The 16,766-nt window shown below is 53.6% G+C and overlaps 1 protein-coding gene across 2 annotated transcripts in view; it reads right to left on the reverse strand.

The window, feature by feature from the left end:
• Window positions 1-10,096, reverse strand: part of ITPR3 (inositol 1,4,5-trisphosphate receptor type 3) — a 68,032-nt gene extending 57,936 nt beyond the window's left edge. Inside the window, exon 1 of one of the 2 annotated variants that reach the window (XM_077904400.1) lies at window positions 9,847-10,096. In XM_077904400.1, the coding sequence (XP_077760526.1) occupies window positions 9,847-9,935 (89 nt within the window). In that variant the 5' untranslated portion in view covers window positions 9,936-10,096. The remainder of the gene's footprint in view (window positions 1-9,846) is intronic. The other variant, XM_077904401.1, reaches the window with a different exon arrangement.
• Window positions 10,097-16,766: the final 6,670 nt, after the last annotated feature.

Raw genomic sequence — 16,766 nt, forward strand, 5'->3', positions numbered from 1 at the left:
AACCTGTTTTAATTTATAAGCTGTTTTTATATCCAATACCTAATTCTATTCTCACCACAGTTTAGTGTGAGGTTCACTGAGTAAAACTCAACACCACACCACCATCCCCAGCCCCACCCACCACCCCATGCCCCTGGCCGGCACTCACCCCGCTCTGGTCAGTTGATGGCACATGTACAAGCTAGATCTCCATGCATTCAACAAAACCTTACAACGAAGCCATTACGGGCGAGGTGGAGTCAAGAAGCTCATAACCACCATGCTGATTGCCCTGAGGACAGGGGCCACTATGTCCTAGACCCCTGCATCTACCCACCTCAGGGCCTGTCCAGAGGACACTAGGGAGCTTTGAGGACAGAGCCTGCTAGGAGCCTTCTACCCACTGGGAGGCACAAAGCCAGTTTGAGCCTGGACTACACAGGGCCCAAGAGGCCATCAGCAAAGTGGGCAGTGGGATGAGGGTAAGTGGGGAGGGCCTGACAGGAGGCCTGTGTTCAGGGCTGCCCTGGACCCTTTGTTGTTTGGGGTTTTTTTTGTTTAAAGATTTTATTTATTTATTCATGAGAGACACAGAGAGAGAGAGGCAGAGACACAGGCAGAGGGAGAAGCAGGCTCCAGGCAGGGAGCCCGATGCGGGACTCGATTCCAGGATCCCGGGATCATGCCCTGGGCTGAAGGCAGGTATTCAACCACTGAGCCACCCAGGGGGCCCTGCCCTGAACCCTTTGAAAGGAGATGGTTGACAAGTCTGCACTACAAAGTTGTGGAGGAGGGTGCCGTCCTTGAAATGCCCATGGGGTCTGCACCCCAAGAGCTTGTTTGGGGGGAAAAGAGGAAGGTAGATGCATCCAGTGACCTGAGTGGCCCCATTTTGCCCTGGCTGCACTTTGAGATCCAGGTGGGAGCCACAGGAAAGGCAGTGAGGCGGGTCAATGCTGTCTGGAAAGATTAGATAAGAAGGAAGAATTGAGCTAGAGGTGGAGCAAGTGACGATCAGACGAGTCTGAATCAAAGCCTGCACCCACCAGCATGGCCACCCTCAGAGCAGCCACAGGACAGGGAATCAGAGACTCTAGACAGCCCCCCCCCCCCAATCTAGCTTGGAAACTGAGGCACAGAGGGGAAACTGACCAGGTCACACAACAAGTCAAAGGAATAGCCAGTTCCAGACCCCAGATCTCTGACTCCAGCCCAGGACACTGGCCACTGCCCCACAAATCTAGGCCAGACTCAAGGAAGGCCACTCCCAATGAAGCCACTGTTAGACTACTGGGATTGGCTTGTGGTAGACACAGGCCTTGGAGTCCCTTTCTCCAAATACCCAAAGTCACACCCACTAGATGGGGGTGGGGAAGAAGGTTGGGAGAGGAACCTAGGTTCACTGGCTGGGATCCCTGGCTCATCAGGGAAAAGAAATTCATTTCTGCATCCCTGCAAAAACATCCATTTACTTAACCTCTCCCTATCTTTCTGTACCAAGGATCCACCATATGCCACCAGAGGGGCCAGTATATGGAACTTAAATGAGCATGGATCAATAAATGTTTGTTGAATGACTTCATGAAGTCCGACGAAGGCTGAGATATAGACTCTGGACCAATAGGCAGGCAGGTAGGCTTTCTCTTCAGAGAGCTTACATCTAGAAAGGACAGGTAAGCCACATGCTCAGGGAACCCCGAGAATCTCTCCAGTGATGCATGGAGGTGGCAAAAATGACAAATTTGGCCCAAGAGAAAGAAAGATCCCTGGCTAAATGTACAAGGCTAAATGTACAAACCTTCTACCCACAGGCCTGGGTTTCTGGCTCTCAGGACTGGTGGGCTCTGGCAAGGGCTGGGGTCTCAACAGTGCTGCTGGGGACACAGGAAGATATGCCTCTTAGGCTAAGAAGAGGGACAGGGAACTAGAGAGACATGAGGGGAAGCTGAAAAGGGACAGAGGAGGTGCAAGCAGGAGCCATGCCCCTGGCCGGCACTCACCTCATCCACTGGGCTTGCCAGGACCAGGCCTTTCTCCTGCTCTCTGGACTCAGCCTGTCCTGCTCGCCAAAGTAACTGAAGCCTCAGGGCTCAGCCAGGCAGGCCCCAAGGCCCCGCCACCCCGCTCTGGACTGCCACAGAGCTCTCTGGGAAACAGGGCAGCAAAAACAGCCCTGACAGATCCAGAGAGTGAGACAGTCTATGGCATAACCAGCCCTGTCTTGTCAGGAACTCAGGATCATCATGGCAAAGAAAGAGGTGGGGGCCTAAGAATCAAATGTAACAAGAGGTGGGGGCCTAAGAATCAAATGTAACACATGGACTTTTTTTTTTAATAAAGATTTTATTTATTTATTCATGAGACACACACACACACACACACACAGAGAGAGAGCTCGCAAGAGGCAGAGACACAGTCGGAGACACAGACAGAGGGAAAAGCAGGCTCCACGCAGAGAGCCCGACATGGGACTCGATCCCGTGTCTCCAGGATCAGGCCCTGGGCTGAAGGCGTCGCTAAACCGCTGAGCCACCCAGGCTGCCCCAATAATGCGTGGACCTTGACTGGATCCTGAACTAAAGAAACCAGTGGTCAAAGACACACTAGGACAATGGGGCACATCTGAGTTCAGGCTGGGCATCGGATAAATTATTAAAGGGTGTGATGCCAGTACTATGGTCACACAGGAACATATCCTTATTTCTTGCAGCTGTGTAATGAAGTATTTAGAGGTGAAAACACGCAATTATGTAATTTACCATAAAATACTTGGGCAAAAAAAATGGATTCATCATATATGGCAAAATGTGGACAATTATTAAGTCTAAGTAGTGGGCATTTGAGTGTCTTGAATTATATGTATGCCTCAGGCCAGTGGTGAGGGGCCAAAGTGACAGGTAAAGGCCAGAGCCACCGCATAAGAGCTCAATAAAGTCTACCCACTACCAGCAGCAGCAGCATCTCGGAGATGCAGACTTGATTCTGCCTCCCATGACCTAAATCACTCTGGTCACCCATTTCTAGACTCACGGCCTGAGAGGACAGCACTCCTGCAGGCTGGAGGAAGGGGGTGCTAGCTGACTGGCTGAGTAATGGGAGGGATTTGTGAACCAAATACACACAGGTGTCTGCACCAACACCTGCAGCTGCCCACCCCCACCCCCCGGTGGAGGGGGGGAGCCTGAGATTTATGTTCACTGCCTCTTCTGGCTCTACCCACCTGCCAACCCCCAAATGCCCATATTTACACACCACCGGGATCATTGTACTCTGCTCCCTGCAGATTCCCTCCCTGCCTATCTCCCCAAGTGGAAACCCCTCTGCAAAGTGTCCCTACCCAGCCCCAGCCCCCACCCACACCCTGGGCTCGCTGAGTTGTCCAGACGTAGACTCATCTCTGTGGCCCACAGTCACTGGTGTGAAAGACCCTGCGGCCTCCTCTCTACAGACCCGTGCTATGTGACCCGGGGCAAGTCCTTTAGCCTTTCTACCCCAGGGGTCTTCACTGCAGGGAACTGTGACTGTCGGGGGCAAATGCCGGGTACCAGTGCCAGCGTGACCAATGTGACACACTCAGGGCAGCTCAGAGCTCACACTCAGAGGCCAATGATGAAACTTATTTGAGATCTGGGCTCTGCCCTACTCCCCTCTCCCAGACCTCCTCTCCTCCTCTCTCACAGCCCCCACTTCTAGGGCGGAGCTCCTATCTCCACATGGGGGTGGGGGGAGCATGGACAACAGGCCTGGAGTCGACTACAGAGACTCCGGACCCAGTCTCAGAAGCAATCAAAACTCAGAAACCGCCCCCTGAGCTGTGAGCAGAAGGCTGGTGTGGCCTCACCTTAAAATCCAGCACATCACCCCACCCCCAACCCAAGCCACTGCCCCACCCACCCCACAACCCCACTGGGAAGGGAAGGGGATGTAGGGTCAGGAATGTGGGGCAGGGCAGAGTGTGAAAAGTGGCTACAGCAAGATTCTTTAGGGCCAGGGAATTGGATGCAGCCTGGGTCCCTGGCGTCCCACGGCCGAACCCCGGGGCCTATTCTGTCCTCGAGCAAACCCCACACAAGCTCCTCTCCTCACTTCACCCCTCTCCATCACAGCCACCACATCCAACTTCAAGGGCGGAGGCTGATCTTTCTCCCCATACCTCCTAGTACCACACTCTCAAATTTAGGCCATGAAGTGGAGTCAGAACCCCCCTGGGGCACAGGGCCACCTTTGCAGCACCTCTACCACCACATAGACAGAGTTAGAGCCTATGAGGGAAAGATGGACCTTCCTTTTGATCTCAGAATTCCACTGCTGGGAATTTAGCCCGAGAGGATAACTGGACAAGTGTTCGGGCATGTATGGACTAGGATGTTCTGTGCAGATTGTTTATAGTGCAAAAATTTAGAAACAACCTGAACGCCTAAGACTAGAGTTGCTTGAATTAATTAGGATAAATCATACCGTGCGATGCTGTGCAGCCATAACAATGGCCTGTCGGCATTAGAAAATACAGCTTAATGTATCCTCCCAAAATGACAGAATACGAATCTACCTGTGCAGTTTGACATCGTTTTGTAAACGTTTGTGTAGATCGAAAGTTAAAAAAAAAAGAAGACTAAAAGATCCACATACAGAATGTTCATGTAAGTCACAGTAGTATCACACATAATTTTTTATTTGAGTTTTTCCAGTTTTTCCATGGGACATACATTATTCTTGAACAAAAAAGAAAACCTATTTCTTTTAAGTGTGTGTTTTTGTTTTTGTGTTTTAAGTAGGCTCCATGCCAAGCATAGAGCCCAACATGGGGCTTGAACTCAGGACCCTAAGATTAAGACCTGAGCTGAAATCAAGAGTAGGATGCTCAACCAATTCAACTACCCAGGTACCCCCCAAAATATGTATTTTTAAAAAATAAGTTACATGAATCAGCCTAGCTGAGGCCAAGACCCTGCCCTGGGGCACAGGACAGGGGGATTTCCAGTATCTCCAGGGAAATCACGATTAAAGGAGAGCCAAGGGCAGGTCTGAAAGTTGCCCCAGAAATGCAGTCTGCATGAGAGGGGCAGTGCCCTCCCCCCTGGGATTACATGTGTCTCAGAGATTTAAGGTTGAAAGGGCCCTTCCAGACCTCCTCACCCAGTTCTCCCAGGGTATAGACTAAGACAGGCTGGAATTATCTTGGGTACTATTGATTCCCCAGTGCCTAGAACAGTGTCTGGCACAAAGTAGGTGCTCAGTTAATGTTTGTTGAATGACTTACTGAAGTCTGAAGAGGGCTAAGAGATGGGCTCTCTGGAGCAAGGGGCAGGTGGATCCAACAGGTAGGCTTCCTCACAGCCTATCAGCTGAAGAGGGCCCTTAGATCAGGGATCCCCACCCAGGTAAAATCCCTGGGGAGTTTAAAACAACAACAACAACAACAACTGTCAGATCCCAGCCCTAGAAATATTGATACAATTGGTCTGACATGGGACTCAGAAGCTGAAATGTTTTTTAAAGAACCCAGGGGGATTCTCGGGTGCAAACAGAGCACCTTTAGAGGCTATCCAGACTGACAGAAACACACTCTGAGAAGGCAGTGCCCTGCCAAAGTCACCCAGCGAGTTAGTGACAAGCCAGGAAAGCTGGGCCCCTGGGGCTGCCAACCCAAGGGTCCTGACCCTGGGGAACTGGGCCTTCTTCCACATTTACCTCTGTGTTTTCAGGGTGCTGACCTCCAGTGTCCACCCTCCTGGGGAAGTGAATCAGGCTGGAAGGTGGACAGGGAAGCCCAAGGGGAGGCCCCTTTGGACCCTACTCCCTGTGATCACCCAGCCCTGGGTGACGCAGGTTCAGAGGCCCTGAGACCCCCCCCCAGATGGTGCTCCAAGGCACTTTGACAAATGTCAGGAGCTCAGCCTCAAGACCCAGCTCACCTACCCTCCCCAACTGATTCCCTGTGGGTGGGGGCCCACCCCTCTGGTCACCCAGAGGGATCTTCAAGAAACTGGATGTCAGACTCTGAGCGGCCCACCCTGCACACTCAGGACCAGTTCCTCACATCTGCTGGCCAGGAACAATCATAAATTCTCTACCTTTCACTGCTCCTTTTCAGTCACTCCAGCCCTGGCCTCACTCACCCAGGGTGAGTTGTGAGGCAGTGGCCCTGGCCACACAATCCTGCCAAGAACAGGCGTGGGCCTGCTTTCCCTTCCCTGCTGAGGTCTTGACCTGCTCCAGGATCTACGGCCCAGACCCCTCCCATCCTCCCAACCCAGAGTTAATGTACAATCTGCACCAGGAGCTCTAATTATTCAGGCAGCTCTAATTGACCTCCTCTACTTCACCCCATAGAGTCTGGCCAGAATCTGAAGGCTGCCCAAGACTCCCTCCTCCACCAAGGCCCCCCTTCCCACCTCCCAGCTGACCAGCCCCTCTGCCCACCAAGACCGCCCCTGTCTTCAACAAATTCATTTTGTCTAGCCTTTACTGGGCACTTCTCAGACATCAAGTGTTAGGCTAGCCTGGGAACTCAGTCAAATCAGCCTTCAGGGTTCACAGACATGGGCATCAAGAGCCAGAGTGAAGGCTTCAAAGGGGACCAGAGTTGAAGACAGGAGCAGAAAGATTCTAATGAGGGGTGCCTGGGTGGCTCAGTCAGTTACATGGCTGCCTTTGGCTCAGGTCATGATCTCAGGGTCCTGGGGATCCAGCCGTGAATCGAGCCTGGTTCTCCCTCTGCCATGTCCCTCCGCTTGCTCGTACTCTGCTCTGGCTCTCAAGAAAGAAGAAAGAAGAAAAGAAAGAGAGAGAGATAGAGAGAAAGGGAGGGAGGGAGGGAAGGAGGGAAGGAGGGAGGGATCCCTGGGTGGCTCAGCGGTTTAGCGCCTGCCTTCCGCCCAGGGCATGATCCTGGAGACACAGGATCCAGTCCCACATCAGGCTCCTTGCATGGAGCCTGCTTCTCCATCTGTCTCTGCCTCCCTCTCTCTCTCTCTCTCATGAATGAATAAATAAAATCTTTTTTAAAAAAGGGTGGGGGGAGGAAGGAAGGAGAAAGAAAGATAGATTCCGGTGAGGATAGAGCAGAAAGAGTTTGAGTTAGAGCAAAGCAGCTCACACTTGAAGGCACCAAATGCCACGAGGTCCAGCACACAGATTTTGCGGGACGGGCAGAGGTCTGCGGTGCTGTATTTCTAGCTAGCATCTAGGTGAGGCTGCTGGACCGAGGACTACACTTTCAGAAGTGAGGACTTAGCAGGGTTTAGAGACCATTCTCTCACGGACTCTAAGTTCCAAGAGGGTGGGACCCACTGCTCCCTCAGAGTCTCAGTGGCCAGTATGGGGCCTGTGGACACGCTGAGCGGATGAATGGTGTAATTAATTAGTTAATCCCGGCAAAATGCCCAGCATTAGATGGCCCTACAGAGAACCCTCCAACTAATTGTGAAACACAATACCGGAGAGGAGTCTATGCAAAGCCACGCAAAGCACAAAGGAAGAAGGGTTAATTCTCCCAGGTTGTGGGAGGAGGAGCTGAATCACTCAAAAGAGGTCACTTTGCACTAGGTCTTAGAGGGTGGGTCAGATTTACCCAGGTGGAGGCTGGCCGAAGGGCGGGGGCAGCACAGGTGCAAAGGTAAAGAGACCTAGAGCCTGGGGTAGGTTCCAGGAATCAGAGTAGTGTCACCTAGGGCTGCAGAGTCTATGAAAGGGGAGGTAGGAAACACAAAATAGAAAATTAAGTTAGGGGGAAAAGATGCAGTTAGGGTGTGAGAGCACCAAGCTGGGAGGTGGGCATCCATCGGTGCAAATGGAGATGTTGGAGATGTTTGCACAGGGAACAGGCACCCTGGAGTAGAAGTGCCATCAGAGGTCACCAGGTCCTGCCCGGAGGAAGTGGGGAGGGAGGGAGTGCAGCAGAAAGAGCAGAGGCAGGAGGAAGCTATGTTGGGAGGCAACAGAATGTCTTGTGGGGGGATGAGACTTGTGTGGAGGGTGGAATGGGATGCTTTCCCTGACTCTGACAGATCTCACAAGTACTTAAAAATTGCCTACTCTGGGCTGCCTGGGTGGCTCAGTGGTTAAGTGTCTACTCAGATCATGTTTTCAAGGTCCTGGGATTGTGAGATCAAGCCTGCATTGGCTCCCTGCTCCATGGGGAATCGGCTTCTCCCTCTCCCTCTGCTTGCCGCCTCCGCCCCCCAACCCCTGGCTTGTGCTCCCTCTGTGCTGTCAAATAAATAAATTAGTAAACAAAAACAAAAAATCCACCCACTTTGTGCCAGCCCTGACCCAGGCACTGAGCAACGGAGAAGATGATCATTTCCCAAAAGCCCCCAGTGCTGTTCAGGCAGTAGGAGGGGGGCTTCCACCATCTGCCCGCATTTCCCCCACACTTGTCCTTCCCCCAGCGTTGTCAGAGGTGTTTACTGTGTGCCTACTGTGTGCAGGCTCGCTGCAAGCACAGCCCTGGCCAGAGGAGCAGTCAGGACCCCCTGGACAAGTGCTCTGGGGAGGCCTGTCCAGATGCTGCCCACGTGTGGTTCCAGCCCCATCCTCTGGGGAAATGAGCAACATCTGTCCGATCCAGTGCGGGGGAGAGGCCCTGTGGCTAGGGAATCCACGACTCAGTGGGGAGGGGAAAGAAACGTGAAAAGGGTGGCAGGACAAGGAGGGCAGGTATACTGAAATTCCCAGTCAGAATCCCCTGCTGGCCGAGCTAGTCCTCCAATCCCCAAAGGCCTGTTGGATTCCCCTTTCCAATGGGACTAGAGCCAAACTCCCAACAACCCTGGGAGACACCAAGAGAGCCAGGTGACTCCCACTTCCCAGGCTAGGGGGAGCCAGGCCTGGGGTGAGGGAGGGTTCCAGGGCTGTCCTCCAAAGGCTCCAGGGAGGAGGGACCTTGTGGCTGGCTGGGGTCTGAAGAGTAGGGGGAGCAGAGGAGGATGGGTCTATCCTAAAGGACAGCTGGGTGCGGTGGGGAGGATGAGACAATTTAGCACAAGTCCCCGAAATGAAAATGGGACAGAGACAGCAGGCCCTGCCCAGAAGCCTGGCTGGAGAGGCGGAGAAACCACGCTACCCCCACCTCCAGCGACTCACCCAACTGCTCCTTTGAAAATAAACCTATTGGCTCTGCCTAATTCCTTTGCCCTATGCCCCGCTCCGGGCCTAGACCTCTCCAGGGATCTGAAGAGATTCCCTGCTATCCAGACCCCGGGGGGTGACGTCCAGAATTAATTAATGTTTGTAAAGTGCCCGGGAGATCCTGGGACCGGGGACCCCGGGGCGCCAGGAGAGCCGCGCAGGAAATTAACAGGGAGAGGCGGGGCGCGGGGCGAGGGGGGGGCGGGGGCGGCCAGAACCTGGGACTCCTGGAAGGGGGGCGCGGAGAAGACGCTCCGACGAAAGCGGGCAGGGCAGGAGAGAGCCGGAGGGGAAAGGTGCGAGTGGACCGTCACTAGAGGACTCCGGGCTCCAGGCTGAGCCTGCCTTCCCCCACAGCTCCGCCCCACCCCCAGAGCCAGTCACGTCCAGGCCCGGATGCCTTTCCCCAACTCAGGCCCCAGCCACCCACCTGCCCCGCCCGGGACCACCTGCAGAGGAAGTGGCCTCTCCCCGGGCTCCGAGACAGGCGAGCGGGGTGTCTGCAGGGGTGCAGGCTTCGCGGAGGGGGCGCCCCCGCCCAACAACTCCCGCGGAGGGCTCCGACTTCTACCTGGCGAACATTTCACTTCCTTTCTCCAAAAGAGAGGCGAGCCGTTACCTCGCTCCTTGAAGTTGGGGACTTCCAGGTCTTCCGTCCGGGGGCGGCGGCAGACGCACGCAAATGGCACCCGGGCCCCCTCCCGGCCCGCGCCCCCTCGGACTCGGCTCACTCACCCCAAAGTGCTGATGAAGCCATTGACGGAGCCCTCGGCGTACAGGGAGACGATGTCCCCGATGTGAAGAAAGCTGGACATCTCGCTCATGGCTGCAGCCCGCCGGGGCCCCGGGGCGGTGGGGGCGCTCTGGGGCGCGGGGCCAGGCTGGGTGCAGAGGACGCCGGTGACCGCGGAGGCCGGAGGGGCGCGCCCCCACCCGCGAGCGGGGCGCTCGGCGCGGCCGGGGCAGACTAGCGGCCACCGGAGCGGAAGGCGGCGCGGCGCGGCCCGGGAGCCGCCGGGGGCGTCCGGGCGAGGAGGTGCCCGCGTCTCGGAGCGCCCGCCCAGCCCGGCCCGCGCGTACCTGCAGCGTAGAAGGAGCAGGAAGTCTGGGGCCGCCACACACACATGCAAATCCCGCCCGGGAGGCGGGGAAGCCACACCCCGCCCCCCCGCACCCCGCCGCCGCCGGCCCGCGGGCACCCATGTGCGCCTGCCCGCCTCCCTGCGCCCTGCGCCCTGCGCCCTGCGCCCCTCGCTCGTCCGGGGCCGGGCCTCCCGGGCGCGAACGAGCCGCCGGCCCCGCGCCGCTCCAAGGAGTCCTGGGGCTCTGGCGGGCTTCCCGTTTCGGAGTTCCAGCTCCAACGAGTTCCCAAACAGACTCGCGGAACCGCCATCCCCGGGAGGCCCGGCCGTGGTGGGGGGCTCCGCGCCCTCGGGGTTCCCCAGGCGGCCCTGCCCTCGGCCCTCGGGTCGCAGCGAGCCGGGGCGGGCGCGCGCGGAAGGGGGTCCAGCGCCCCCGCAGGCTCTACCTGGAGCAGCGCGCGGAGCACCCGGGAGCGCCCCAGCTGAGAGCCGTCTCGCACCCAGAGGCGCGCTCGTTCCTTCGCAGCGCAAATCGGGATTCATTTTTCTCAACGTGAAAAGCCTTTTCATTGCACAATAGAAGGCGCTTGGGCTTAGAGGGGAAATGAAGCAATGGGGTGGGTTTTGTTTTTTTCTCTCCGCATTCCTGTGTACAAAGAGATCCAACTTCCGAATCAGTTCAGCCGCTCCCTCTCCAGGAGTTGGCTCCAAACTCTTGGCTCCTTCTATCTTTCTTTTTAAAGGGGGGTGGGGAGGTGACGAAAGAGAAAGCTACCTTCGCTGGTTAATAGCGCACCGAGTGCCAACAACGACAAGGCCGGTACCGGGCCTCTGGGAGTGACCCGCTGCGGTGTCGCCACCGAGCTCTGGTTCACGGAGTCCAGCCCTCAAACCCACGTCTCCAGCTCGCCTACTTTCTGTTCTGTTCCCGAGTGCTTGGGTGTTTGCTTCTTAATCCTTTTATCTTAACTCCTGGAATCGAGTGTCCACTGCCATCCCCATTTAACTCTCTTCTGAAACCCCCACCCGGACTTCCTGGGAAGAGGGTGGGGTGGGGGGGTTGTCCCTGGGAGAAAGGGAGGAGGGGACTGGATGGAAGCAGGAAGAAGAGAGACCCAGGGAGGGATGGAGGCAGTGAAGAGTAAAGAGACAGCTGCTGACCCCGGGGGAATGAAGAGAAGAGTTCTGGCTGTGTGGCTTTTCCACAGAGACCCCTAGAATGTGGGGGCGGGGGGGGGGGGCACCTGCGGGATTGCTGAGCTCGATGTTTGACGGTTTGTTACCAAGACCCACAGTAATAAATACGTTTTACATCCACAGTCCACACAGCTATCTATATATAATTGAAACAATAGTTTCACAAAACAATACTTACCCTGATGACCTTTGATGCACTCTGATATTTTCTGTTCTATTTCGGTATTTTGTTTCATTTTACAATACTGATTGTGACCCATTTAATTGCTTTTTTTAATGTACCTCACATTTAACTGCAGTTAAAAAAAACCTCATCCAGATTTCTCTGCCAAAAAGAAATGACAAAAGCCCAGAGAAAGAGCACCAAACCTCAAGGTCACACGGTATATTCCTGGTAGCCAGAGCCAGAAGCCCGGCCCCTGACTGGCAGCCCCATACTCTCTCTAGAACTCCATACTGCACTGGACGGGCACTGTCCATGCCTGGAGCCCTGCTGGAACAGCCTCTCTGGCTCCCAGGAGTCAGGCCTCCACTGATAGGAGGTAAACCTATGCATTCATTTCATAAATGTTTATTGAGGGCCTACTGTGTGCGGGGCCTCTGCTGAGCACCAGCCTCTGATGGAGCTGAACCCTGGCCTGCTTTTTCCCCTCCCCACCCAGCAAGGATGAAGAGGGATGTGCTGGAAGCACCCTCTTGGTGGCCACACTCAGGACATGTGCCTCCCTTGCGCCCGCCACATCCAGGAATCCATGTTCTCCGCTCCTGAGATTCAGATGGATGGTTCCATAACTTAGCTAAGGCCTCCCAGCCAGGCAGTGGAGCTCAGGTCTACCTCCCCACAAAAGCACATGCCACTGTTTCTCCCTCCGTACCCAGCCTGGGAGTACTCTGAACCTCTGTCCCTCCACCAACCAGGAGGACTCGGGGAAAGAGGGAGAGAGCACAACTCTCATCCAACTGAGAAGGGAGGCCACTGCCAGCCTCCTGCCACACACACCACTTCCAGGTATTTTTCTGGAACATGACATCCATGCTGTGTTCCCAGGGGAGCCATCCCTGGGCTCTAGGCCCCCATCACCAGCTTCTGCCAAATCAACTCCACCATAAGCTCTTTTAGATTCTGGGTTCTGAATTAGAGTCTGCTTAAAGAAAGGTTCCGTTGGTTAAAATATATTTTTAATAAAACATTTTTATTTTATATTTTTTATAATATATATATATATTTTTTTTAAGAAACAGATGCTATAGCTAGAGTGAGTTCACTCCACTATTCCCCTGCTTGAAATCCTCCTGAATCTCCTCATCACTAACAGAATCAAGTCTACACATCTTAGCTCAGTGCACCAGATCCTGTCTGTCTCCACCCTTCCCCGCTCCTCCCTACCCCTGCTCCCTGGGCAGACACACAGCTCTTCAAGGAGGAACCATCCTGCAGACTGCTCAGAGCACAGGCTCTGACTCACAGGCTTGGGTTCGAGTCCCAGCCTCTGTTTCCATCTGGAAACCGGTGTGGTGCCAACATGGGAGGGAAGTGGGCTAAAGCCATCACCACAGCGCCCCCAGTTAGGAAGGACTAGGTGTTCATTCTCCCTACTCAGGGCCTCATCCACTCCTACCACTGCACCTGAGCTCAATGGTTTCCCTCTCCACTCCACCCTTCTACTCCCATCCAGGAGTCAGAAGAAAATCTCCTTCCCTTATGTTCTGGAACATCAGTCCCCTAAGCATTATTATGGAATATTTTAAGAAGTAATAATATTGGGCAGCCCTGGTGGCGCAGCGGTTTAGCGCCGCCTGCAGCCTGGGGTGTGATCCTGGAGACCCGGGATCGAGTCCCACGTCAGGCTTCCTGCATGGAGTCTGCTTCTCCCCTGTGTCTGCCTGTGTCTCTGCCCCTCTCTCTGTCTCTATGAATAAATAAAATCTTAAAAAAAAAAGAAATAATAATATTAAATAAAATATTAAAAATATAGTCAGGGCCTGGTGCCTTTCCTCTAACTTCGCCAAATGTAAATATTTTGCAAAATTTGGTTCCAATATATTTTTTAAAGATCTGAACCTTAAGATGCAGCTGGGTGGCTTAGTTGGTCAAACGTCTACCTTTGGCTGAAGTCATGATCTCACGGTCCTGGAAGGGAACCCGAGCCCCACATCTGACTGCCTGCTCAGCTGGAAGGCTGCTTCTCCCTCTCCTTTGGCCCTGCCCTGCCCCAACTCATTCTCTCTCTTTCTCTCTCAAATAAAAAAATAGAACCTTTTAAAAAAAAAAAGAACTGAACCTTAAAAATTGAGTTGAAGTCCCCTATGTTATCCCTCCCCAATCCCATTCCCTTCCCTCTCCCTGCAGAGGTGACCACTATCCTGATATGGGTTTCACTTTGTACAGTTTTTATGCTTATGCCACATAGGGATGTATTCATAAATGATATGAGTGTATCACAACTATAATCACAATTCACCATCATTCTGCAGGGCTTTCCATTCTAGATGGCTTCAGATGGTTTCACCCTGTGTGTCTCTTTTAATACATGGGGCAGTAGTGTGACAGTGTGATAGTCCATTCCTGACCATGTCACAACACCATATCCATTTTGTTGGTAACCGTGAAAGCCCTATTTCAGTTTTTGCTGTGACAGCAATGTTGCAGTAAGCCTCCCTGTCTCCTGAGAGCATTGTTCAAACCATGGCTTGAAACCTATTAATGGGTCAAATCAATTTAGCAGGTGAAGATCAGCATTTTTAAAACTCGAAACTGATTCAAAAATAACATACATCACACGTCATCAGGGTAACTATCAGGGTGAGAACTGCATCGTCATGAACGTGCGATATATGCTTATTTGAGGATACTGTCAGAGGTTTTGAAAAACTCTAGAGAAAGAGCTTAGAAAGTAGAATTGCTGGATCACAGGGAAGTTCCTCCCTAGAACTGCCAAATCACTCTGCAAAGTGGCTGTTCTAATTCCCCCTCTCATCAGCCACTGGGAGTGTGCCCACTGACTCATATCCTCACCAACACCTGGCATTGTCAGACTCTTTAATGTGGAATTTATACCCCCCCCCCATACTACCAAGGAACATATCACGGGCTATCTTGAACTGTAATGATCTCTCTGCTTTCTGGCCCTCCCCCAGGCAACTGTGAGCTCTTCACTGGAGCAGGCCACTATGTCCACTTCACTTTATGTCTCCAGGCCAGGTCAGGCACATAATAAATGCTTAACAAAGCCATGTTTAATTTTTTTAAAAAATAAGCTGTACACTAACATGGGGCTCGAACTCACAGCCCTGAGATCAAGAGTCGCATGCTCTGCCAACTGAGCCAGCCAGGCACCCCAAGATTTGAACAGTCAAGGAGAAAGAAGATGGCGAGAGTATATAAATTACATCAGGAGGGACACGTGGGTGTCTCAGTGGTTGAGCGTCTGCCTTTGGCTCAGGGCGTGATCCTGGGTCTGGGATCTAGTCCCACATCGGGCTCCCTGCGGAGAGCCTGCCTCTTCCTCTGTGTCTCTCATGAGTAAATAAATATAATCTTTAAAAATAAATAAATAAATTACATCAGGAGATAAAAGGATACTGTGGGAGCCCCAGCTCGGGGTGTCTGTCAGGTGCCTGGGTCTCCTAGGTGGAGGGCAGGGAACTTCCAGGGATGCTGAGCTAAGGAGGTGAAAAGAAGTAATGGGCCCCACCCCTCCTGGGTGGCTCGAGCAGGATGCTAGGAAGCTGGGGCCAAGTTCAGACCCAGGAAGGAGGTCACCACCATCCCCAGGACAATTGGGTGCCTTATCCAGGCCCCAGTGTCGATGGCTGGATATCTCCTCATACCCACCTCCCACCGGAACCTCTCCCAGAGGGGGAAGAGAGGGGATGGCAAGCTCTAGTAAGAAATCCTGAACTCAGGATTCACAGGGAGCCAGCAATTGCAGGGGCCTCTAGGAGGGGGAACCAAAGAGGGGATGGGGCTCCATTGGGAGGAAATTACCTTTGGCTCACTCCCTTAACTTTTGAATTTTGGACTATGTGAATATACAGCTTCTAACCCCAAATAAATAGAAATAAAGATGTTCAAAGCATCACCCCCAAGTTCCAAGAGCCAGCAGGAAGACTTCCAGGAAGCCCACCTCCACTCTCTGTCCATCCTGGGCCTGTAAAAAAGAACTGGTGGTGGTCCTCAGACCCTCTCCCTGGATTCATGGTTTCACCTAGGAGGTGGGGGTGGGGGGACAGAGGACAATTGGACCTAGGAGGGGCTACCAGCTGTGAACCCTAGGCCTCCTTCACCAGTATGTCCCCACCCCCACCTCAGTTGCCTCCTGGAGACACGTTCCCAGCTCCCCTGTGACTTTGCACAGGGTACAGACAGACCTCTCTGGGCCTGTGACTTCTTGTAAAGAGAGTTCACATCCCCTTCCCAAGTTTCACCCTTGGCTCTGACTGTTCTTTAACCTCTTTCTGTCCCTCCATGACTGCAGTTGGGAGGGGTGGGAATGCTACCCCCATGTTAGCTAGCTGTGCCATCTTGTGGTTTGGAGCAAATAACAGGTAGTTCTGAAGGGCTTCCTCAGCCCCTCTCTCCTGATAGGGCAGCAAGAGGGCAGGGGCGGAGCCAGGCCAGAGGGCTGACTCAGTGCAGCAACCACCCAGCCGTCACCCGCGGTGGGTGGGGTGCCAGCCCAGGCCCTCTGGGGTTCCCAGAGAATTCCTTCCCCATGCCATAAGCTGCCCCGGGCTGGCACCCCAGCCCACAGTAACCACTTAGCCACCACCAGGGCTGTCGCCTCAGGAGCGTCCACTCACACTCTCCCTCACACACACCAACACTCACATCACACACAAAGTCACACACTCTCCCTCACACATTCACACACTCACACCAACACTCACATCACACACAAAGTCACACACTTTCCCTCACACATTCACACATTCCTGTCACACACTCTCCCTCACAAACTTAGTCTCCTCACTCTCACACCAATACTCTTCCTCACATACTCATGTACTCTCCCTCATATATGCTCTCTTACGCACTCTTATACACTTCCCCTCACGCATTCACTTTCACACACTCCCTCATTGTTTCTCACACACTCATTCTCACACACACCCTCTTACACACTCTCCCTCACACACTCATACCAACAACCTCCTCACATACTCAGACATTCCATAGTCACACTCTCCCTCACAAACTCACATTCTTCTTCTCACACTCACACTCTTCCTTATGTACTCATGTATTCTTCCTCACCCGTGCTCTCCTACACACTTATACACTTTCCCTCGCACATTCACACTTTCACAGTCTCCCTCACACACTCACACCAACTCTCACACTCTCCCTCACACACTCACACTCACTCCTACACT

This window comes from Canis aureus, chromosome 7 (genome assembly GCF_053574225.1).
Source record: "Canis aureus isolate CA01 chromosome 7, VMU_Caureus_v.1.0, whole genome shotgun sequence".
NCBI lineage: Eukaryota > Metazoa > Chordata > Mammalia > Carnivora > Canidae > Canis > Canis aureus.